This window comes from Tachysurus fulvidraco, chromosome 15 (assembly GCF_022655615.1).
Source record: "Tachysurus fulvidraco isolate hzauxx_2018 chromosome 15, HZAU_PFXX_2.0, whole genome shotgun sequence".
Classification (NCBI taxonomy): domain Eukaryota; kingdom Metazoa; phylum Chordata; class Actinopteri; order Siluriformes; family Bagridae; genus Tachysurus; species Tachysurus fulvidraco.
Genome location: NC_062532.1, coordinates 15,191,501 through 15,215,214, shown reverse-complemented (window position 1 = coordinate 15,215,214; position 23,714 = coordinate 15,191,501). Strand labels below are relative to the sequence as shown.

Genomic DNA, 23,714 nt, shown 5'->3' with positions numbered 1-23,714 from the left:
TATATATATATATATATATATCCCCTGTTCACTCATGTGTTCTCCTACAGGCCTCTGGCTTGCTGATGTGTTCATATATATTTTGCATATAGAAACAAGAACAAGAATAACAACGACAACAAAAAAATTAAAAATAATAATTATTAAAAGAAAGCCTCAATAGCTTCTCTTCATAAGTTAATAAGTGCATAAGTTAATAATAATAATACTAATAATAATACTAATAATAATAATACTAATACTACTACTACTACTACTACTACTAATAATAATAATAACCTTTATAGTGCCTTTTAAAGAAAATCTCAAAGCGCTTTACAAAAGCAAAATAAAAACAACAAAAAGTACACACATAATATAAAGATTAAAATTAAAGCAACAAAAATAGTCTATAAAATAAGCACAAGTAAAAGTGAAAGTATAAGTAAAATTTCAATTAGTCAAATTAAAAGCTACCCTAAAAAATATGTTTTGAGTTGAGATTTAAAAGTGCCAAGAGATGTTGCTTGCCTTATCTCAGTTGGTAAAGAATTCCACAGTTTTGGAGCTAGAGAAGAGAAGGCCCTATCTCCCATCGATTTTAAACGAGTTGAGGGAACAGTTAAAAGACCAGTTTCAGAAGAACGAAGGTTGTGAGATGGAATATAAGGAATTAAAAGATCAGCCAAATATTAAGGAGCTAACCCATGTAAGGCCTTGTAGGTAAGCATCAGAATCTTAAAATGAGACTAGGTTAAGATGTTTTATAAGAAATGTGCGGCCTCTGGCGTTTTGAAGTTGAACTGCACGCGAGCTCTAAATAAAGTTCAAGTTTGAGCCAAGTTACTCGTTAATTTATGAAGACCTATCCTACATAAGATATAAAGGGTTTCCGGAAAGCGCTCGTTATAAAGCATTCTTGAAATTGTTCGCCAGATTGTTTCATGCTGATGCTGTCATACTTTGCTGTTTGTTTTACTCTAAATCGAGTGGTACAATTATTTGATACATTAGGTTTATATCAGCATAAATTTTACAATTTGAAAAGGTTGCAAATCTTGTGACGAGGACATGAAATGTAAATGCTTAAAATGGCTATTGCAATAATAGATACATTTTTGGATGCTTCATAAGCAATTTAGGACATTTAGCCCATTTTTGCCCGAACCCACTGGGCAAAATATCAGGAGAAATCTGTTGCAAAGACGGAACCAGAACTGGATATACGAGTGTTTTCCCTGTACGGCTCGTTAATAAATGGCTGGGTACAATTGCCGAACCTAACACGTTATAAATTTTATGCACTTAAAAAAAAAATTTGCAATTACTTTTTACACGTGGGTTTATCTGGGGATTTGTATACTGCGTGATTAACTGTCGCGTACCAGATATTATTTAAAAATGTAAAAGGACTAAGTGGTACGTTTAAGTGGTATGTCTAAGTGTTACGTTTTAATTATCAGCATAAACGGGCGCAATGTTGGACATCTTGGACAAGAAATGTGTTTACTATATCATCACCCACTTTGTTAAGCAGATCATAAGCACACATGCGATTTTCCATTTTAAAATATAACTGAATGTGATTATGGAAATCCATAAACAGCGTCACTGAAAACAAGCATAATATTTCCTTAAATATATATTCTCTGTTTTTACTTTAGTGAACGTCTGAGGGCTAAACGTATTTTTTATATCAAGTACTTGTGCAATGGGAGGAGTTTCCCCGTGAACCGAATTTGCTATTGGTCTTTGCCTGACAACGCTTGTGAGCCCCTAGCTTCCTGAAAAAGAAATCAGCCCAGATCTTTCGGCTTCACAAATATATGCCACAAATGTGCCATGCTTGCTCTCAAGATCAGTTTTCGCCCCACTTGTTTACCTCTTTTATTGACAAAGAATCAAGGTCTTTTGGGGCTTGTATAATGGTGTTATAAAAGTGATGTGTAATTGGTCGTGTAAAAGCTGATAGCACCCCGAACATAAGAATCGTATTATCAGTCACTGGTAAGAAGGTATAGGCTCCTTTGTCTTACCAGTTCCATCGTGAATCTGAGCTTGCGTAGAGCTTCTTTTCTGTCTGGAATTCATGATTTGCATGTTTGACTTCAAAGTAAGTTGAAAGAATGACAACTCCAATTTACCCTAGACTCCAGACTCAATCTCCAGCACCAGTTTTGGATAGCCTAACGGGATATTTCTGTTTATCCAGTAATACGTGACGTCTAACCATCTAATAGATACTTTCTCATGTTTACTCTCATCTTTTCAAAGCGTAACGTCTTTCTCGGAGTCAGAAAATCTTTGAACGAACGACTGCACAGCATTCCCAAACCAATGGGGCGAAAGGAACGGAAGAAGCAGGTTGCCATTAACACCACGATTCACACGAATCCCTCTACAGTCACAGCGCCTCCACATTTTTTTTTTATAAATTACAAAATTACTCTGGCGAAAACAGGTTTATATTATTATTTAAGTTTTTTCTGAAGGTGGTTAGAAGTTTAAGCCTGTTATGATCTTTGTACAATCCTTAGTACGTTCAAAGGTCAAAGGTGGAGTCTGATGGGTCAGGTGTATGATTGTTTAAAGACATGGGACTACTATGAGGAGAAAATATCATGGGATTACAGAGAAACAGAATTAGTTTCCAAATAATAGTTACTCCCTATATAAAGCAACTATACATAATATGTACAAATTTAAATAATTAGCAAATGTATTAATTTAGGGAATGAGTTAAAAAAAAATTTGTAGGATTTTTTTTAAATTCCAAGCAAACTTCTTCATTGTAGGCCTATACATTTCATCGACTTTGTATATTCATTTTGTGTACATACGAGAAATTGAAAAGTTTCTTATTGAAATGTTTTTTCTCTAGACTGCCATCTAGAGATCATTACCAGTATCGAACTTTTGTTTTTGTTTTTGATTTGTATATAAACTTACTGTATATATAAACTTATATATAAACTTAAAACACTGATTGAATTATATATAAACGTCTTTTTCTTTTCTGAACGTAGACAAAACATTTTTAATCCTGGAATGGCATGATTGCATGATTTTCTTCTGATGGTAAGTATTGAAGCGAATTTATCACAATTGCCTGTATAGAAAAATATATAAGCAATAAATATGGAATCAATTCAGTCACAAAATAGGACCATAAGAACCTTCAAAATTATGTCAAACTAAGCTTAAATTTCAGAGAGTTTACTATAAAACATTACTTTATTTTACGTTTTTTTACACATCATGAATAATAATAATAATAATAATAATAATAATAATAATAATAATAATAATAATAATAATAATAATAATAATAATAATGATGATGATGATGATGATGATGATGATGATGATGATGATGATGATGATGACGATGATCATCGTCATCATCATCATCATCATCATCATCTATTAAATAATTGCTCGTTTGCACATCCTGTTACAGAAATGAGAATCACAAATTAATGACTAGATATGCATTTATGAAATGTCACAAAATCAAAAATCGTCGCAAAATATATACTGCTATCTAAGTCATAATATCAAGGAGAACAAATATAATATACTCTTTCATGCATGTATACAACTGACATATTGTCTAGTGGTTCTTTATTAAACACTCCGACACCTTCTCAAGTTCGGAACTGTTCAAGTTACAAACGGCAGAATCCGGCAGAATCTTATTGTTTACCATCTAGACAACAGAAACGTTGCCATAACTATTTATAGTACTGTATTAAATGCCAGTTATGTAATTTTTTTTACATACCATTGACAATATCTCAACAATAATTATAGAAATTATTTTATAGGAAAGTAAAACCTTGTCTATTTTAACCATTTTAATAAATAACATGGATGTATAATATCCTGTCTATTTTCTATAGCTTTGAGGCTTAAGAAAGAAATCTACACTCAAAATACATCTGCTTGCTCTTTTGTATCAAGTGAGAAGCCACGTCTCTGCTTTTGGACGCCGCCATGTTTAGCCTCCACAGTTCCCAATGTTGTGGTCCAAGCAGGACCTCCCTTTTTTTTATCACCAAGCGGGGCTGTTGAAGTTACAGGACCGGATGTGCTTTTGAATTTAAATTACTTTATACTTTAACTGTTTCGAACAATAAACTGACATTTTACCATCTCCACTTAACCAAAAAACATAATACTGCTTACCCTGTGTTCTATTTGCTATGATTATGCTTATGTCTTGTAATGTCTGCTTTATTAATGGGTAGATTTTCTATAATTGTCTAGCAATTCAGCAAAGCGAGCTTTCTTCCCTTTTTGCCAGCCTGCGTCTTGCCTTTCGACACCAGACATAGAGGACGTCAAGCCGGTGTGCCATAAACAGATTTAATAAGTACAGTGGAGACACGCATCGCATCGGCATAAGGATCTGTATTCATATTATCTTAAACCATACGTTAAAATTGTGCTAATTTTGTATAGTAATGCCAACGTCTTATTGATAACCTGTTGCGCGAACAACACGAAAGCCTAAACTGAATGCTAGAACCCTTTCCTTTGCGAACATTAGTTGTATTTATTATTAGTTAGATTTATTATTAAACACATAAGCCATTTGCTCATTTTACACAATGAGTGTGAAACGCTGTTTTTTTTTTTGGAAACTTTTCTGCAGTTTCGGTACTCAGTCTAATGCATCAGTCTCATTAATTACTTATTAATTAATTTACACTAGTAGCATTATTTATTATGGTCTGAAATTAGAAAATGTAAAACTGTTGACGGAGTATGACATAAAGACATCGAGGCTGAATACAGAGCGGTCTGTTAGCACGAAGAAAGCTGTTAGCAATTCAAGAAACCGTATATTACAAATTAATTATAATTTATTTGTTTATATAAAGTGAAATAATAATAATGATAATAATAATTATCATTATTATTATCATTATTATTAGTAGTAGTAGTATATGATGATGATGATGATGATGATAATAATAATAATAATAATAATAATAATAATAATAATAATAATAATAATAATAATAATAATAATAATAATAATAATAATAATAATAAACACTGACCTCCTGAGTGTAAAAGGTGTCTATAGTTGTAAGTGTCTAAGTGTCTATGGCTATTAAATAAAGCATTTAATACCATTGTACTGTAGTCTTTTATTGCCAAATTAACAAACCTCTAACGTTTGTATACTTGTTTATGGTTTGATTATTTCGAACAAAAGCAAAATAGATTATATTATATTCATATATTGTAAGTATTATTCACGACACATTAGTAAACGTGGATTAGACACGATCTTGTTCGTAGTAATTAAAAAAAGAAAATGTTAAATGTTAACCTTAGCCTTTCACCTTACTAAAGCTGCTTAGTAAAGGGAAAATGTGTCAGGTGATGTTTCATAAAAAAAAGAAAAAGAGGCAAAAAGTAGGCTATATTATCAAGATATTAAAATAAACAGTATACAATAAACAGTGGCATAGGAGATGCGCACGAAGACATCACAAATTATAGCATAATCATACATTTTAATAATACTTTTCTTTTACCGTTGGTTTTAGTCTTTTATTCTTTTTTTTTAGTCTTTTATTTTACGAGTCATTTTTATTGACATTTTACAATGTATATGCACTAAGATGGTCTAAGATGTTTAACAAAAAATATCAGAACAAAATATGCTTTTGAATATTTATATATGGTTTTCGTAAATCAAAGATGTATTGCATACTTATATACCATACATTATAAACATATATCCGTACTCTAAATAGTAAAGTATTAACTCCATGACTCCTTTATGTTAAACAACTTCTATTTTTTATTATATCGTCACGAAATTACGGCCTACAAATCTGGCCACATACAGAGTTCATGTATCCAGGCTGGAAGTAGGCCAGGTTGTAATTACGTCAGTCTTCAGCTAATATTTTTGGATGTTTGCCGTTGACTTTGGGCATTTCATAGGTTGTTTTCTCTATCTTAAAATATCTCGCATGCTTCTTGATTAATCAAATCGAGTCTACATTCTGAGTATATTTTCTCGAGTGAGTGGATGTGGAATACTATGGGCTCGTATACGGTATCCCAACAGGCACTATATCAGGTCTATAAAAATTTAAAGTACTTCATGTAGTATTTTATTGCAGTATGAAACCATCTAAAGTTTAAGTTGTTTCATAAATTTAAAAGGTTTGTAGATGTCCACTGTTAAAACAACTCTAAAAATTGTTAATTTCCTAGTAAAATATTTTATCGTCTTCTATATGCTCTATATGCCCCAGTCAAATTCATTATAATATTAAGGAGCATATTAGCACTGAAAAATCTTTCAGAAGATCGGAATAACATGACAAACACTTTCTTACGGTATATGAGAGTAAATGTTTTTAATTCAGCTTATATATTTTTTCTAAGATTTATTCTTATCTTATAAATGCAGAAATGTTAATAAAAATGCGTTTATTAGTTCAGTTTGTTGCTACTATCTGATTGCTTTGAGTGCATTTCTAACTGGTGTGACAAAAGCTTCCATAATTTTAACGGATATTCCACCGATAGGTTGCTCATATAGTAGAATATATAGACACACTCCCTATTCCATATTACATACACAAGCCAGTTTATTTAGTGGGGAAAATATGAATAGTGCAAGAGGGGGAAAGCTTCCCGCAGACCTTTGGAGGATTGATTTACGCCCCATTGACTCTTTATCAGGCTCGCGAAAAAGACTGACCAATCATTTCGCTCGTAGCACACAGCATAACAGCTCGACTCCACTTTGTTGGAGACCGAATACAGAGAGCATCTTGGATAGGGGAAAGCCCAGTTCTATGGTGCATGGTTTCCCTTCATTTAACCGCATATAATATAATGTCCGAGAATGTCCATTTCTGGACCTCTAAGCAACTACTATGTCGATTCCATCATAAGTCATGAGGGGGAAGATCCGAACGCAGCTCGATTCTCCAATGTACAGTATTCCAACACAAGGCAACCAGGACCCGGGGAACCTCATGAATTCCCTTCGTGTAGCTTTCAGCCCAAGCCTCCTGTGTTTAGTTCATCGTGGAGTCCTTTTAGTCCTCACACGCCCAATAGCTTACCAGCGGTCTACCATCCTTATATCCCTGCTCAGCCCGTGCCTTCAACGGACACCAGATACCTTCGCACATGGCTCGATTGTGCACCGAGATCCGAGCCACTGGACGGTCAGAGCCAAGTCAAGATGGAGCCACCCCTGGGACACCTCGAGGAACCTCCGAAGATTGGAGTACAACATGAGTATGTTTTGGAATCCTCCTCAGCTCGGGAGATAAATCTCGGCCACGGCTCTGGATTAGAAGACAGCAAGGATATTTGTGACGGTAGTGAAGACAAAGAGGGACCGGATCAAAGTAAGTTATAAAACGAGGAAGTGAACAGTCTGTAAAGCTTTTAATGCAGTCATAAAAGGCTAACAAAGCAACCAAGAGGCTCACCCTTCCCACCTATGTTGAGAACAAAGTTCGAGATACAGTATATTTGCATGCCTGCTACCCTACACATAGTTTTCCAATTATATAAAACCTTGCTATCACAGAGGGCATATTTTTGTCTGATTTTGTGTTGTTCGTAAACTACGTATAAAGAAAGGTCAGGAAATGTGTCCATATTGATGAAACGTCAATATTGATAATTTTTATACCGTGACGTGTGCGTGTCTTTGTATGAAACGGAGAAAGACAGAAAGGGCTTGTTATCTGCGGTTAAGTTTTTTATTTCTCAAATGTTGGTCATCTAGCAAAAGAGCAAGTCGGCATTAATAAGAAAACTGTGTATTAAAGAGAAATGACACCCCCAACAAAAATATTTGAATACCCATTTGATAGACAAATGTATGTGCACTTACTGGAAATAACATTAATTTTAATTCGTCAAGTAGGCTCGATCAACATAAACCCGGTGCAAAACAACTCTCCATTGTCTTGCTCTGGGCGGTGCTCCAGAATAAACTGCAGAAAAAGCAAGGAATTTGAGAATAATTTGTTACAATTTTTTGCTGCTCTTATTATACCACAAATTTAATAATTTACGAAAAGAACTCACATACCTTTTAATCTGTGTATTTTGTTCCCTGGAATATATATCTTCTACTCTTACAGAAATATGATGCAATCATAGACAAGGAAAACATTGTTTTTAAGATTAAAACCCATTTTGGTAATAAAAATACAAATTAAGTGCCAGAATTCAGTGCTAAGATAAAACAGAGAACCTCTAAGTGAAGTCTTCGTTAATATACTTAATCACTAATCTCATTGTATATGTATGTAAATTTTATCCGGCTTTGCTCGTGACACTCACTCACTAGGCCGAAGCTATGTGTCCAGGGTTGCCTAGTTCAGGCGACGAATAGAGATTCGAGGACAAGAACAGCACAATGTACTTTACTAAGAGAGTTAAATGTATTAGGAATGAGCAAAGCAATAGAAATCACATTAAAATCATAAATTGTTTCATAGAGCTTAATGGACGTAATGGACGTTCTTGATTAATTGGTTCTTCTGTAATATATTAGAAGAGGCCTATATTCGTAAAACGATATGCACAGGTCCGAGGGTATAGGTTAATCAATTCTCATTCTAATTTTTCATTTCAGAAGTTATTCGTGAGACTGTAGTCAGGAGCATGTATGCTTAGACAGGTTGTTATAATATGAGTTTATGATAAATTTGCTAATGTTGCCATTATGTGACCGTTTGTGACAAACTTTAAAGCCTAAGTTTTATTAAGATTATGTTGACTTTTCGCATTCCTGTCACTAGCAAACAATTTTTACTTGAAATACTGACTGTGTTTTGTTTTGCAGACGATCCATCAGCCAACTGGTTACACGCTCGCTCGTCTCGGAAAAAGCGTTGTCCGTACACTAAGTATCAAACCCTAGAGCTTGAGAAGGAATTTCTCTTCAACATGTATCTTACCCGGGACCGGCGACACGAGGTTGCGCGCTTGCTGAACTTGACGGAGAGGCAAGTTAAAATTTGGTTCCAAAATCGAAGGATGAAAATGAAGAAAATGAATAAGGACCAGTCCAAGGAATAATTGGACAACTGTGCGTGCCCAATCCTTACCCCTTTTATCACAATTGTGATCACTGCTGGACAATAATACAAGATGTTTGCAGACTATGTTACACACTTTTATATTCTGGGAATGCAGATAAATACATCCTGATTATTCTTTTTCGAAAGCTATTTGAGAACAAGAACACTGATTACAAACTATAAAACTACATAAACAAAAACAAAATCGTGTAATATACACGAGTAGGCTATATGTCTACTCTTTGTCCGCTGTTCTGAGTTTCTTTTACAGTTATTTGATAAACAGAAATATAAGTACAGTAACTTATATGCTTGAATTCAATGAATTTTTACTTTGTAGACATTTTGTAGGCGTTTTTATTTTATTCAATGGCAATAAGCGTGGTTACAACTATAGAAAAACCCTGACAATTCGTCTTCATCTTTGTTTGCTTAGGGGAAATTATTTAAATTGTTCCTTGACAAAATATTCGCATTCCTTCATAAATGCCCAGGTTGAACTTTGACATTTATTTAGTATTAAGTAAAGATCTTGATACTGTAGGGACATTTTAGCTTTATTCTGGAATATGTCTCCATTAATAAGTTTAATTATATAGCATCCTAATTCAACTTGCTATTGGTTTGGATAAAACATAGAAACATCTTCTAAAGATTTAAAGATTAAACTGTGTTACAGAGTTTATAATACATGACGGAATATTATCATAAAGTAAAAGAATGATATTGAAACAATTAAACCTTTCTGGTATACTATGTCACTACCTTTTAACTTAATTGTTGCCCCAGTTATCAGGTGAAGGAGGAACTTAAAAACTATTTCTGCTGGATGTGTGTATATGTATGTAGCTAGCTTGTCTGTAACAAACGAATTGGTTGTATACTATCGGTGGTTATAAAAGTTTACATGCATTAGCGCATGCCTTGTAAAGTTTTTAGTTACCATTTACTTGATTTTTTTTTAAATTAGGTAGTACAGTTATAAGCTCTTCCTGGTGTACTATTAGAATGATAGTTATAATTTATTCCAAATGTTATTGCGTTTCTTTTCAGTGTAATATTTTTTCATTTTGTAAAAAGAGGAGATCTTATAGCTTACTTAAATAATCAAGTTTTTTCTTTTTTCAGACACTGTTTACATATTGTTGTCTATAAATCTCTGAATTTTGTGTTAACACAAAAGTATTATGTTGTAATGTATACGTTTGTTCAACATTACATTGCTTTCCTTTGGAGAAATAGTTGCCTAATGGATCTTTCTGTAGTCGCGTGGGCGTCTGTCTGCAGCTTGCTTTGAGGTGTGGAATTTCTACAGTTTTTTTCAAATGCTGTCACAAACTGACAGACAGAAACGACCCATATTACAAGTTTACACGGATCACTGTCTGAGTCCTTGTCATTGGCGTATATAACTGATGTATATTTTTTACATGGGATGAAACCAATACTCCACATTCAATGTTGACATAAACCGTTCCTACTGAATAAAAATAGATAATGTACTCACGTGTGTATTTTTTTTATTATTAAATAACAAGTGAAATTCTTATTCTTACGCTTTACAACTAGCATTTGTACTCCTTATGCACCAGTGGAAAACGTGGTCTACGTTTATCTGTTTATGAAGGCTAAAACAATGTTTAGTGTAAATGTGAAGTAACTGTTGCTCTAAGTACATATTAAAGGGCATTCGTACTTTAAATACTGCTTATTCTCCGGTGTATACAAAAACGTTTAAACGCTTTAGTATCACATTAACACTATAGTGAGTCGGAGCTTATTTGTTTCACGTAAAAGTAGCAACATTAAGTCGTATGGATAACTGAAAATAAATGGAAAATATCATTCGAATATGTCTTTTTCCTCATTTTTAGGTTTAGCCATCTCAAGAACGATGTCAAACTAAACCACTGTTAATCCTGTGGTGGACACAACCTATTAAAGAAGAAGTATGTCTCTCTTAGTATCATTCAGATATTTAATCAGCTACTATTTAGCGTAACTACTGGTATGGTATGGTATAATTGCTGAATAAAATAAAAGAAACGAAGTTCTTTTTTTTATATAGATTGCATGCAGTGCTTGGCCCTGTCCTCGTTTTTAAACATATCCTATCTCATCAGAGATAAATGATAAGTGATTTTCACCATATTTTTGTATTACAGATGAATTTAAGTAAAAATCTGTAAACATTAATTATAAGAAAGCATTCTTAATATATTTTGGTCATACGGTGTAACAATCGAATGCCATCGTTACAGATAAATCCTGAGGAATTGGTGTAATATTGAAAGAAACAAACTACTAGCAAGGATGAAAACTCGCAGGTTGAAGAAGGGAACGGCAAGTGGACGTCATAAAACAGGAAAAAGAAAATTCAATTCAGTGTGCTGCAATAAAATAATATGACTGCAATAAAACTTTATAGCGTGTACATTTCTGAAGGTTAAGAACTAAATTGCTGTAAAGCAAACACTGCGCGGGAAAATGGCAAAAATGTTTCATACTCTAATAATGACTGGACATAGCAATTCGACTACACAAGGTCTTTGAAACCCGTTAATTTATTTTATTTTGACCCTTTTCTTGCGTTTGTCGTTTTATTGCTGGCAGCGTTTGTTGTCTAGGGCTCCAGATTCCTTGCAGAGAAGGGGGCTAGAGCAGAGGGAGCACTTCCAGATGAGAAGCCGCAATATAGCACGTTTAGCGACCGCCCTTTGTTCCATTTCCGAAGCGCACCACAACCGCCTTATAGTGGGGGCCATAAAAGGCACAAAAGAATCTGGCGAGACGTCTAGGATTGGCAACCTTAATTTGTTTACAACCTTTGTGACCAAGCCTGAGCCTTCCATTTTGTAGACTCACATCCGATTATGTTATGGTGGGAACTGATACAATAAATGGTAGCTAAAGTACAATTTTGCTCTCTCAAAATGCATCTGCTCCCGCTCACTCTGATGTCAGGAAAGCGGTAGCAAAAGTAGAAAAGAGGACAGCTGAAACTATGCTATAGATATGCGTATTTAGAAAAATTAGTTTATATTAAAATAACATTCCTTGAACACTGAACAATATTAATTCAAGATAAATGTCTACTTCCTAAGTAACTACAATTGAATAACAATTTGTGAAATACAGTGTTATACAATATGCACCTTAATTTCATTCAAAGAATTGTAAGATATGTAAAAACAAATTATAATAACGTTAAGTCGAAATGACAACAACAAACGATTTAAAAATTTTTTTGTTATAATTAGCACCACACACACACACACACACACACACACACACACACACACACACACACACACACACACACACACACACACACACACACACACACACACACACACACACACACAATATATGTATGTGTGTGGTTTAGTTTTATCGAGATTTTATTATAAATCGTACATTAGGAATGTTTTCACTTCCTCGTTTTTCATTTTAGAATTAATTCAATAATGAAAATCGTTAAATATACATTTAACCAAAAGTGGCGAATATTACAAAGAATAACTATAGTTGATTATGATCCTCATAATAACTGACACAATGACAACTAGGGATGGATCTATTAATTATTTAATTATACTAATGAAAAAGTAATTTCAACATATGATGTTCGCCGCGCACTGGTTTCATACTCATTTTCGAGACTAGACAAGCAAACAAACAAACAAACAAATAAAATAAAAAATCTATTTTATTTATTCTACTGATGCATGATTAAATACTTTTATATTTACGTTTTAATGATTATAAACAAGATCAGTTAGATACAGCATGCATCTTAATTATTCATTCATTCATTCATTCATTCATTCATTCATTCATTCATTCATTCATTTTCTACCGCTTATCCGAACTACCTCGGGCCACTGGGAGCCTGTGCCTTCTCAGGCGTCATCGGGAATCAAGGCAGGATAGACCCTGGACGGAGTGCGCATCTTAATTAAATTATTTAATTAGATTAATAAAATGCATTAACTTTTTTTCTAAGTGTTATTTATATAAATCTTGCTTTTCATTCATATATTAAACGTTAGAACAGCACTGGGTAAAATCTCAAGGAAAACATTCCTTATCATGGAAAAATGAAAAAAATATTGCTCATTCTAATTACAACACTGAATATACACTTCTCCCTTTAACCTGTTCTGGTTTATGCAAGGTGTTTATATAGCGGTTTATAGTAACTTTTTATCTCACACTTCCGCCTCAGCAAACTTTATTTCCTCTTGGCATAACATATATTGTCCACTTGATGGCAATGTTGCTCTACCAAAAACGTATGATCTTTTTCTGAGGCCACGATGAGACAGTTTAAAAATTAGGGCCACAGCAGTGCTCTGTGCCACAGCCACAGAGGAAGAAAACATAAGTATATATATAAGAACATAAGTAAGGTTCTGGTACTGGACACTGTACACTGGCCTGTGGGACTGTTCAAGTATGATTGATATATATATATATATATATATATATATATATATATATATATATATATATATATATATATATATATATATATATATATATATATATATATATGTGTGTGTGTTTGTTTGTGTGTGTGTGTGTGTGTGTGTGTGTGTGTGTGTGTGGGTTGTATGTAGAGAGAGAGAGAGAGAGAGAGAGAGAGAGAGAGAGAGAGAGAGAGAGAGAGAGAGAGAGAGAGAGAGAGCGTATAGAAGGTAATACAAAAATGGCAAAGTTTTGCAGTATCGTTTATTTATCTTTATTGACTGATAACACCGGACCACATCAGGGAAACACAAATCGAAAGTATTACCACCACAAGTTATATTGTATTCATGTATTTTTATTATATACATATACATACACACACATTATATTATATATATATATATATATATATATATATATATATATATATATATATATATATATATATATATATATATTATATATATACACACACACCTTAGTTTTATATAAAACTGGGACTCGTAACTCGCTTATTCGTTTATGTTTATCAGTAGTATTTTGATCAAATAGAATGCTATAATCACCGTTCAAAAAAATAAATTAATTAAATGAAAATAATTTAAAACGTCTTTACCCTTACCTAGTAATATTTGTGAATATATTAATATTATGATCATTTACCATTCTTGAATGTTTTACAAGGCAATAGTAAATTATGAATTTTTATATTTTTATATAAATTATGAATTCTAGATATTTTATGAATATATATATATATATATATATATATATATATATATATATATATATATATATATATATATATATATATATATAGTTAGCTTACTTACTTACCTAGGCGAGTTTTATTTCTGAAACACATTGATAAATTACTAATTAGAAACAAGTATTCATTTTATATTAATAAACTCTGAAAGTGTAATAATTATGTGGCATATGTAGATGTATTTTTTTTACGTACAGCCCTAATTAATTCCAATACAGCTCTGTGAGCTCAATTAAGATTGTCTAAAGGCTACACCGCGTATTACCGTATGGAAAGTAATGCAAATATAACAGTAAAATATTTCAACATTTCTACTCACTTGAAATTGAACCATGTGAAGCATTTACAGCCTTGGTCGTGGAATCTCATAAAAACTAACAGCTTTTTTGACGCATGATGTAAACAATAAACCGGCGAGGTGTTTATTGCATTGTATAGTTTGTTCAACCATTTACAGAGACATTACTCCTGTCGTGCACTTTATTTTCGCGGTTTTAACGTTTTTAAATATATATTATATAAATATTATGAGGTTTCAAACGACTACGTCTTTGAATTTAATGTCATCCAAAGCATCACAAGACGCTTTGCGAATTTGTTCAAAGTGTACTGTAGGCTACTTGTTAAAACTGATACGAATTAAATTGTCTTTTTTTCTTGCTACTAAATATATCCTGAAATTTTCATGAAAGCGAACAATAACTCGTTAGGCATTCGCATAGTAATGATTTTAGCCCTTTAATCTCTGGTCAACATACAAAATGCACCTTCCAAAAGAAGTTTTTAGATGTCAAGTTGGGTAGAGGAGGGGTAAAAGATATGCATTTGAAGTGATGCAAAACAGCAGATTTCTCATTAACTTACCCGCTTGAATATATTAATGGGCATATTCTCCCCTCCTCTGCCACCCCCCCCCCACACTTTTCTGCTCTCTCGCTCCCCGCCGTACCCTCTCCCTTTCTCCTTTACTCTCATTTTCATTCTCTGTCTCCCTTCGTACCAGAAGCGCGCGAAGCGGTGGCTGTGTAGGGACGCTAGCAGCCGGAATAGAATGAGGATTCGATAACAGATGCAAATTATCCTGAAAGGACGCGACAAAATATGAAACATATCATTTACAGAGGCGTAAATGACAGAAAACTGTTTGGGAACTGGCTTCCTGCACCAGAACTGTGATGTTGGATCTCTTAAGCGTCGTGTAGTCGTGGAAGCTGAATATCCGTGGCTTTAAAAAGGCTGTTATAAAGGTATACAAACACAACTTCTCCCGTTGATGGACGATTATTGTGGTCTTTATTTATTTTTGCTTCAGAATAATCGGGTGTGGCTAGTCTGTACCAGGCTCACGTACTAATACAATTCAATATAAAACTACCACTTAGTCAAAAACAACATCGACCGCAGCAAAAAATGAGCTCCTATTTTGTCAACTCCCTCTTCTCCAAATATAAAAGTGGTGATACATTACGCCCTAATTATTACGAGTGCGGTTTTGCGCAGGACCTTGGAACTAGACCCACTGTCGTTTACGGTCCAAGCACAGGAGCAACTTTCCAGCATGCCCCACAGATTCAGGAGTTTTACCACCACGGCGCGTCCACGCTCTCGGCTGCACCTTACCAGCAAAGTCCATGTGCCGTAACCTGCCATGGCGAACCTGGTAACTTTTATGGCTACGATGCTCTCCAAAGGCAAACACTTTTCAGTGCCCAGGACACCGACTTGGTCCAATATAGCGATTGCAAACTCGCCTCGGGAGGCATCGGCGACGAGACTGACAACACGGAGCAGAGTCCTTCTCCTACGCAGCTGTTTCCGTGGATGCGACCACAAGGTGAGTCTCTCCAGACAAACCACTCAAGGCAGTTCTCTTAGCGTTTGTATTCTTGTATCCTGTTCTGCTGGGAGAAAGAATAAGCATACCCGCTCGAAAATATCTCAGGGCAATTTAGTTAGTCTGAGAGACACATTTTCTGTGTGCGCGCGAGAGAGGGACCATTACGGGTTTTATTGTTTTATGGTGTCGAAAACTTGTGAATCACTTTACAGTTTAATGACCCTACTTTAGGAAGAGTGAGGGAAAAAGCAGAGCAATAATGAGACAGTAAGAACCAAAGAAGCACCATTCTTTTCATTCTGTCCCCATGTGTGAGACTCGAGTCCACAGCTGATCTTTCACTTCTCACCTTAGTCAATGTTTTACTGCAGCATTTTATGACTTCCAGTTATGCCGGGCCTTATTTCGATACAGGGTGGTCGTTTCACACAGCTTCTGTCGTTTATGGCGTATATGTAACAAGACGTAAGGTGTGTAATGCTTGTTTTGGTATAATTCTATAATACCTGAGACAAATTTTGAGATGCTTGTCTTTATTCTGGGCAAAATTAGAAATAAGTGTACATTGGTATTGGTTGAAATTAATCAATTTATTCGCTTAATTCCAAATTCCATTGTATTACAAACTACAAGTTTTACTAAATCATCGGAAATATATCTGACGAGTTTGACCTTGTTTTCCCAGTAGCTGCCGGACGCAGACGAGGTCGCCAGACCTACAGCCGCTACCAGACACTTGAGCTGGAGAAAGAGTTCCTCTTCAACCCGTACCTGACACGCAAAAGGCGCATTGAGGTGTCGCATGCCTTAGGACTGACTGAACGACAGGTCAAGATCTGGTTTCAAAACAGACGTATGAAATGGAAAAAAGAAAATAACAAGGACAAATTTCCCAGTAGTAAGTCTGAACAGGAGGCAATTGAAAAGGAAAAGCGGGATAAGGAACAAGCGACTGGAGCACAGTCAGCAAAAGAAGACTGCGAGAAATCGAAACAAATATAGGACGGATATCAAGAAAAGACAGCAATCAGGAGCGCACGCGCGCGAGCTCTCTCTCTCTCTCTCTCTCTCTCTCTCTCTCACACACACACACACACACACACACACACACACACACACACACACACACACACACACACACACACACACACACACACACACACTGTGTAGACATACATACACACACTTACACACTTATACATATATATACACAACACGGAGCAGAGCAGATATAAATATGTGTGCGTGTGTGTGTGTGTACATACATACATACTTGCATACATACACTTAAAAAGGACATCGTGGGGGTAAGGACAAACAATTTTGAAAGAAAGAAAGTTTGTTTAATAGATATCAGTCTACGATTAATAGATCGTTAAAGTTGGTCAAATAATTGATGAGCGGTCATGGATTGAAAGAACTCTAAATCTGCGTGATCATCAAACTTTATTGTGACGAAAGACATGAAGCATTTTTACCTTTTCCTAATGTTCAGAGAGTAGGCCTATTATAGTGTGTATATTAGCCTTCCTACTTCGTGGAATAAATATTGTGAAAACTTGGTTTCTGTTGTTAGATTTTTGACATTAACCTAATCTCGGCAGCTGTATAGTTCTTAAGTTAATGGTGCACTTTTAACTCTTGTCACTTATATGTTATGCTGACGTATCGACTAATGACATCCAACAACATGAAACTGCCTATTTATGCCGTAGCATATCTTTTTACACTTACTAAGTTTCTTTCAAATTGATGAGATTTTGTTATCTTCCTTTCCTGGGTTAAGCATGCGCACAGTGGAAGAAATGAATGAAAAGGAAATAAAAAGGATGTAATGTGACCCATTGTTTACTGTGAGACAGATTTTTGTACTGTATTTGTGCATTTGTTCATGGAAACTTGGCAATATGCTTTCATTGTTCTTCACTTTGTTCTATGGACTAAACCTTGAAAAAGACAAATAAAGTGGGCACAATAAAGTTTACAGGCGAGAATCGTTTATGTGACCGGTATTCTTTGCTTCATTTGATTTTAAGATGTGAAGACAATATTAACCACTCTCTTACGTCCACTAGTCTTTATGTTCCCTTAATTTAAAAACAATGTAATTAGATTCTGAGCCACTTTCTCATATTTTTTCCTAAAATTTGAATCGGGCGTACATTTAAAGTAGGTTACATAATGCAGATCAACATCTTATACAAATATCCAGTTTTTAACTGAGCCTTGTTAGGTTAATCTATGTCCACATAGGTTTTAACAGCATTTACGATTTTTAAATCAGGAACCTTTTTGTAGTTGTGTAATTCTTGAGTGAGATGACGTAGTGACATTGATTCAGGCGTCTCCTTATTATTTAAAGGGATATTAAATATTGAATGCTTTATTCTATCAATACAATGCGATTACGAGTATCTGATTCCCAATTATTGTGTTCTGTATAAAACTGCGAATATAAACTGATTTAGTGCAGGTGAGCTGCAAATAGAGTCTCTCTCTCTCTCTCTCACTCTCTCTCTCTCTCTCTCTCTCTCTCGGTCACACACACACGCAAACGCACGCACACACACACACACACACACACACACACACACACACACACACACACACACACACACACACACACACACACTTCTAGAGTTTAGAGAATAAAGTGATGGGAAAACCGGAAATGGTTAAATAAACCGGTTATAGGAAGCAGGAGCTACACTATGAATTGTAGGTGCTTTATTCCATTTATTCCATAGATCTCAGTGATGACTTTTGGGAACTAAGTGGCGAATTCAGGTGAATAGGGAGAATTCATAGTGACTACAATCAACAATAGAATAAATATTAACATTATTTGGCTGGTGTGTTTCAAGCGACACATCTTTCAAAATCTGTACTTCCAGACCCAATATTATATAAATCCAGACTTGGACAATCAATTACGTGATTACAGACATAACCGGAAATGCAGGCTAATCAATAGTTAATTGATTTTATTTTCTGCTCTGCCTTCCTATCGACTGTGGTTGTCTACAAATTCTTGTCTTCATCTGAATAATTTTGCACAGTCTAATGTCGGTAGAGAGCAAGCGTATATTTTCCCCCACACGATAATAAGACAGAATAAGAAGCCCATCGCCAATTGGAAGACTCACCCTCACGTGCCGATTGTCACGTGGTAATTTTGAATGGGAGTGATTTTGGTGTAAATCTTTTCTAGACTGTAATTCTATAAAATCTAAATTTAGCTCGTTATAGATACTCTAAAACCCAAATCGTGTATTATTCTAACAGTTTTCCCCCTCAATACAGAGCTACGAGTTTAGACTTTCTAAAGGGTGCCTTTCCCGAGCAAACCTCTTGCACATTGGCTTCTACTTTACAGTGGACCAGCGCGTATGGTACGAACACTGCACCGTTTTCGGTCTTACCTCCTTGTCCTCAGCCCCTTTGCCAAGCTTGGACAATAACAGTGATAGCCTTTCCACCCAGAGCCAGGGTAGGAACTCCTTACCGAATAACCCAGACAGAAGTTTGGACAGTTTTAACCCGAGGCAGAGAGTTATGTGTGCCGATACTTGCAGTTGCCATCAACACGAGGACAATCTCAGGCTATTACCGTGGATGAGAAATACAGGTCTGTGGGAACTTCTTATTTTAAAAGACATGGTTCATATTTATGCGATGAGAATGAAGGAGCGCAGGAGCGATTAGGTGGTTTTTTAACGGTAGCATGGCGTAGTGACAAAGAAAACTTCCTGAAATCTGTCTGGTGCATTTCGACATTTTGGGCATTATTATTCACAATATCCAGTAGGACCTCAGTATTTAATACTGTTAAAATGTTAAATATATGTCTGTCAAACAAGTATTTTGCTAAAAAAAAAAAAAAAGATTAGAATTATTTATAACTGATACAAATAAACTTCAAATTTTCGAAGTGTAACCTATCAGTGCTTTTAGATATCGCAGAAGAAGAACTGTAGAAAGAGGTATATTAACACCAAAAATACGAATTTATGACTGCCAGAAGTATGATTTAGTTTGGAGATGGTTTAAATGACTTGGCGGTATTTAAATGCAACTCTAAATTACTGTCATGTTCATTAAATGATACGTGTTTTCACTGATTTCATGGAGTGGGGAGGACCTAGTAAATTTGATATTTAAATCAAATGAAGCAGAAGTCGATATGATAAATAGAGACATTGCTTTTATAACTTTGAATGGTGCGTGTCTTAGACAAGGCAACGTCCTTTATTACCAACTGCTTGGTATTTGCTTGTTTGACTTTTTTTCTAGATAATCCTTTCCCCTCCATCTCTTATTCTTTCGCAAATCCAGACAGAGTGCCTAATAGAAATCTGTTTTGTGTTTGACGTGTTTTTGCATGAACTATTTTTAAACTAAGGCACATTTCATCAGCACAAAGATTTGTCACAGTGTAAATTGGTGGACCAGTCATATGTCATAACTTAACGACTCAATTACTTGTTAGTACTGGCCAAAACACACGGTGTAAATAGTTCAGACAATCTCTTATTTTCACCTTACTGGGTCCATGATATTTAGGAGCTAAGCATATTACTTGTTTTCATTTTTTTTTTGTAATTATATGCATGCTGTTAATATCGTCGCAAGACTCAACACTTGAACAGTATTTAACATTTGACGATTGAACTTCCGCAATGGAATCCCACGTCTTTTGTAGCTGGAGCAACTATTTTACTTAATAATCAAGTTTCAGTGTAAAGTATGACTTTTAGTTTTGACCCAATAATCGGTCATCTGTAACTTTATTGTATAATTTAAAAAATATATAAATGAGGAAATGTAATACCAAATATCCTGTCAACTTAATATTTTTGGTATGATTTTACTCAATTAGCACTTAAAATATGAGAATGCGTGTTTTTAAATTCTCCTTATTAGACCGATTTTAACGCATTATCTTCTTTTACTATGGAAATCAATCTATGTGATCAAATATGAAGAAATGATAAAGAAACCCACGGAGACCTACCGATGATTTATATTGTATTGATGGTCATAGATTTCTAGTGATGTTGACAAAAATAAGGGTTTTATATAATCCTCTCTCTCTCTCTCTCTCTCTCTCTCTCTCTCTCTCTCTCTCTCTCTCTCTCTCTCTCTCTCTCTCACACACACACACACACACACACACACACACACACACACACACACACACACACACACACACAGTGTGTGACTCTAAAACGCACTCGTACAAGAACAAAGAAGTACAACACACTTTTTCTATGAAAGCGTGCCGAAGAGATATGCAGACTAAACTATTAGACTATTAGACTATTGCAGTACATTTTGCTTATAAGCAACCCTTATTTTCATGTGTCACTTGTTTTACAATATCTTCCTTCTTTTCTTTCTTGTTCTCACTGATTTTACTTTGTTTACACCATGCTAGTGGGCTTATCGTGCAAAAAAGTGAAACGGAAAACACAGACACGGAAATAAATACCACACTGACTAAGGACAGCAATAAAAAAGTTCAAAAGCATGCAAACGTAAAACAGACTCCATTTGCTTAAAACGGAAACGGGAGAACGCCGTCTGGCTCATATCGTCAGAACACAGAACCACAGTATGGAGATGACTGTTCCTGTCTCATGTTCCTAAATATGTTTCTTACCAAAACGGATACAAGTGAACGCTCAACTGTCTCTGCATAGAGAATAAATTAAAAGATATAACATTTTTGTTGTTGATTGTTTGTAAGCCAGCACATGCGTCACATGAGTCACAATTTCGCATTTAATATTTACTTTTTAATTACATATACTAATTTCATTCAACATAATATGTACGTATGTCTTTTATGTGTATGTATGTATGTATGTATGTATGTATGTATGTATGTATGTATGTATGTATGTATGTATGTATGTATGTATGTATGTATGTATGTATGTATGTATGTGTGTATGTATGTATGTATGTATGTATGTATGCATGCATGTATGTATTTATGCATGTATTATTATTGTATGAATGTTTCTCTCTGAAATATCTTTGAAGAGGAGGATTAAGAATAAGAGCAGGAAGAAGAACAGAAAGTAAAATAAAAAAAATACTCTACCTATACCATATTTAATGGAATTTTATAGTCATATTTTATTTCTTTTTATTTCCTATTTTCTTTTTTTCTGGTTATTTTCTTTAATTAATTTCTAATTAATAACGTATATTTTTATTTTTTAAGCTTTAAAATGTACTGACACTTGTTCTATACATCTGCAAACAGAACACGGGGTCGCCGGTCATACACGCGCTATCAGATTCTAGAGCTCGAGAAGGAGTTCCAAACCACTACCTGACGTAGCGACGGCGAGTGGAAAGTTATGGCGCGCACCTTTTGCCTGATGGATAAAAATTTGGTTCCAAACCGCTGTATGAAATACAGAAGAACAAAAAACACAAGACATTGCGACGTAGAGGTTTCAGACAGCAGGACATCTAGAAGATGATTAAGAAGAAGAGAAGAGGAAGATAGAGAATAAGAGCAAGGCAGCGGATGTCACATTATATATTTTATACACATATATAACAAAAAATAACCTATTCATTCGTTTTCTAAGCGTTTTGCTTTAAGTCAAATACTTATGTGATAAGTTTTACTATTAAGAATAGAAGTTTTGCCAAAAGATAACATTTAAATGGTTTTAAAGGGCCAAAATTTCGTCTTGTGTATTTCCGTGTGTGTCTTATTTGTAGGGTTAAAGACATTAAATGAAAGTAAATGTGTCAATAAAAAATAATGCCAAAAGCGTTGGAATTTGTCTTGTGCTTTTAAAGTATGGTTCTCTTTCACATAATAAAGGTTAATTAATGTCATTGAAATTTTAGTTTATATATATATATATATATATATATATATATATATATATATATATATATATATATATATATATATATATATATATATAGGCTCCCCGTGAATAGTTCGGATAAAGCGGTAGAAAATGAATGAATGAATGAATGAATGAATGAATATATATATATATAAACTAGTTGTTAAATATAACAAGTCAATGTTGTATTCAATTTCAATAGGGCAAACACCACAATGTCATTGGTTTTTTAGTTAATATGTTGTTAAATGTATATATGTACTTTTTATTAATGGCTTTTTAAGCATTTTAAGTGTAATAAAAGAATTATAACTTCAGTATTATGAATAATTATTGCCGCAGTAAAGATAATATCTTAGATTTTATTCTACGGGTGAGTATTTTACGACCTTTAGACTATAAGTCTTCAAAATTACCTCTAATCTTGTAGATTTTTAATTTTAGTATTTTAGTAAATAGAATATAATACAATGTGTTTTCTTTGTGTATTCTTACCATTTGCTTTTGAATGCCTTTGAGACTTCCGTTACATCAGGTCAGGACGTGACTGGTTCCTTACTTTGAAAGACCAAAAGACTGCAGTTACATTAGGGGTTGTAAACTAATGTGTTTAGGGCATCAATAAACAGGCCGGAAAACGCCATAAAAAGAACAAAAAGAAGTAAACGGAAAGGAAACACGTCAAT

The 23,714-nt window shown here is 34.4% G+C and overlaps 2 protein-coding genes and 2 long non-coding RNA genes across 5 annotated transcripts; all 4 read left to right on the top strand.

The window, feature by feature from the left end:
* Positions 1-445: 445 nt before the first annotated feature.
* On the top strand, positions 446-3,999 carry LOC113637997. Its single transcript, XR_003439491.2, has 4 exons — positions 446-702; positions 2,254-2,343; positions 3,006-3,057; positions 3,882-3,999. It is a non-coding gene; the product is annotated as an uncharacterized LOC113637997 (long non-coding RNA).
* Positions 4,000-6,032: 2,033 nt separating this feature from the next.
* Positions 6,033-10,553, top strand: hoxb9a (homeobox B9a). Its single transcript, XM_027139009.2, has 2 exons — positions 6,033-7,376; positions 8,831-10,553. Exons 1-2 carry the CDS (start codon positions 6,863-6,865, stop codon positions 9,064-9,066), a joined length of 750 nt encoding a protein of 249 aa, XP_026994810.1. The 5' UTR covers positions 6,033-6,862; the 3' UTR covers positions 9,067-10,553.
* A 4,682-nt stretch (positions 10,554-15,235) lies between these two features.
* Positions 15,236-17,310, top strand: hoxb8a (homeobox B8a). 2 transcript variants are annotated; one of them, XM_027138981.2, is made up of 2 exons: positions 15,236-16,144; positions 16,836-17,310. In XM_027138981.2, the coding sequence occupies exons 1-2, from the start codon at positions 15,721-15,723 to the stop codon at positions 17,147-17,149; spliced, it is 738 nt and encodes a 245-aa protein (XP_026994782.1). In that variant the 5' UTR covers positions 15,236-15,720; the 3' UTR covers positions 17,150-17,310. The 2 variants fall into 2 exon arrangements, with proteins under 2 accessions (XP_026994782.1, XP_026994780.1); XM_027138979.2 differs by having other exon boundaries at positions 16,833-17,310.
* Positions 17,311-18,710: 1,400 nt separating this feature from the next.
* Positions 18,711-23,011, top strand: LOC113638022. The gene is made up of 2 exons (XR_003439495.2): positions 18,711-19,775; positions 22,422-23,011. It is a non-coding gene; the product is annotated as an uncharacterized LOC113638022 (long non-coding RNA).
* Positions 23,012-23,714: the final 703 nt, after the last annotated feature.

What these genes read in the sequence shown, in the direction of transcription:
- hoxb9a (XM_027139009.2), top strand. Translation starts at nt 6,863, where the DNA reads ATGTCCATTTCTGGACCTCTAAGCAACTACTATGTCGATTCCATCATA. An exon ending in CAAAGAGGGACCGGATCAAA is followed by an intron (nt 7,377 to 8,830) that starts GTAAGTTATAAA and finishes TTTGTTTTGCAG; the next exon opens with ACGATCCATCAGCCAACTGG.
- hoxb8a (XM_027138979.2), top strand. Translation starts at nt 15,721, where the DNA reads ATGAGCTCCTATTTTGTCAACTCCCTCTTCTCCAAATATAAAAGTGGT. An exon ending in TCCGTGGATGCGACCACAAG is followed by an intron (nt 16,145 to 16,832) that starts GTGAGTCTCTCC and finishes TTGTTTTCCCAG; the next exon opens with TAGCTGCCGGACGCAGACGA.